The 574-nt window shown below is 51.7% G+C and overlaps 1 protein-coding gene across 1 annotated transcript; it reads left to right on the top strand.

The window, feature by feature from the left end:
- Positions 1-225: 225 nt before the first annotated feature.
- On the top strand, positions 226-555 carry Pmar_PMAR001606 (hypothetical protein; the record flags this gene model as incomplete). The annotated part of the gene is made up of 1 exon (XM_002778445.1): positions 226-555. A coding segment is annotated over one exon (330 nt), but the record flags the coding sequence as incomplete, so codon positions are not given.
- Positions 556-574: the final 19 nt, after the last annotated feature.

Genomic DNA, 574 nt, shown 5'->3' with positions numbered 1-574 from the left:
TTCGCCCTGAAGGAAGGAATCCTATCGGCCAAGCAGGTAAAAGAGATTCCATCGATAAGGGTGACTTACGGAAATGGCCAATCTGCCATATGTACACAAGCAGTGGACATTCCAATCCGGTCGTTTCACCTGGAGGGACTCTCGGCTCCGGTGGACGACACCATGTGGTTACCATGTCTCGTCATGCCATCCAAAAGCCGGGTCATGATCATTGGTAGGCCGGCAATGTCAACTCTGGGCTTGGATCTCATCTTCAAGTCGGGTACTGATATCCGAGGTGTCGAGGCCTCAAGCGCTATGCCCGAGGCTAGCAGGCCTGTCGAGGAACCCATGCGAACCCTAACGTTCGACGTTAGGGAAGAGCGCGACGGCATCAAAAGGCTGTATATCCGTGCTCCTGCTTTCGAGAATGCATCGGTACTTCCATTCGCTGAGAAAGCCAGGAATAGGTCTGTCACTGATAGAATGATAATATATGAGAGACTCAAGTACATGGAAGCTGAGGACAAGATCGAACGTGTAAGCTGCTCGGATGCTGCTATCATCCTTGAGCCGGTACTGGTGGACAAACGTG

The sequence above is a fragment of the Perkinsus marinus genome (genome assembly GCF_000006405.1).
Source record: "Perkinsus marinus ATCC 50983 genomic scaffold scf_1104296949392, whole genome shotgun sequence".
Classification (NCBI taxonomy): domain Eukaryota; phylum Perkinsozoa; order Perkinsida; family Perkinsidae; genus Perkinsus; species Perkinsus marinus.
The sequence above is the reverse complement of the archived record's forward strand: the minus strand, read 5'-3'. Positions and strand labels throughout refer to the sequence as shown.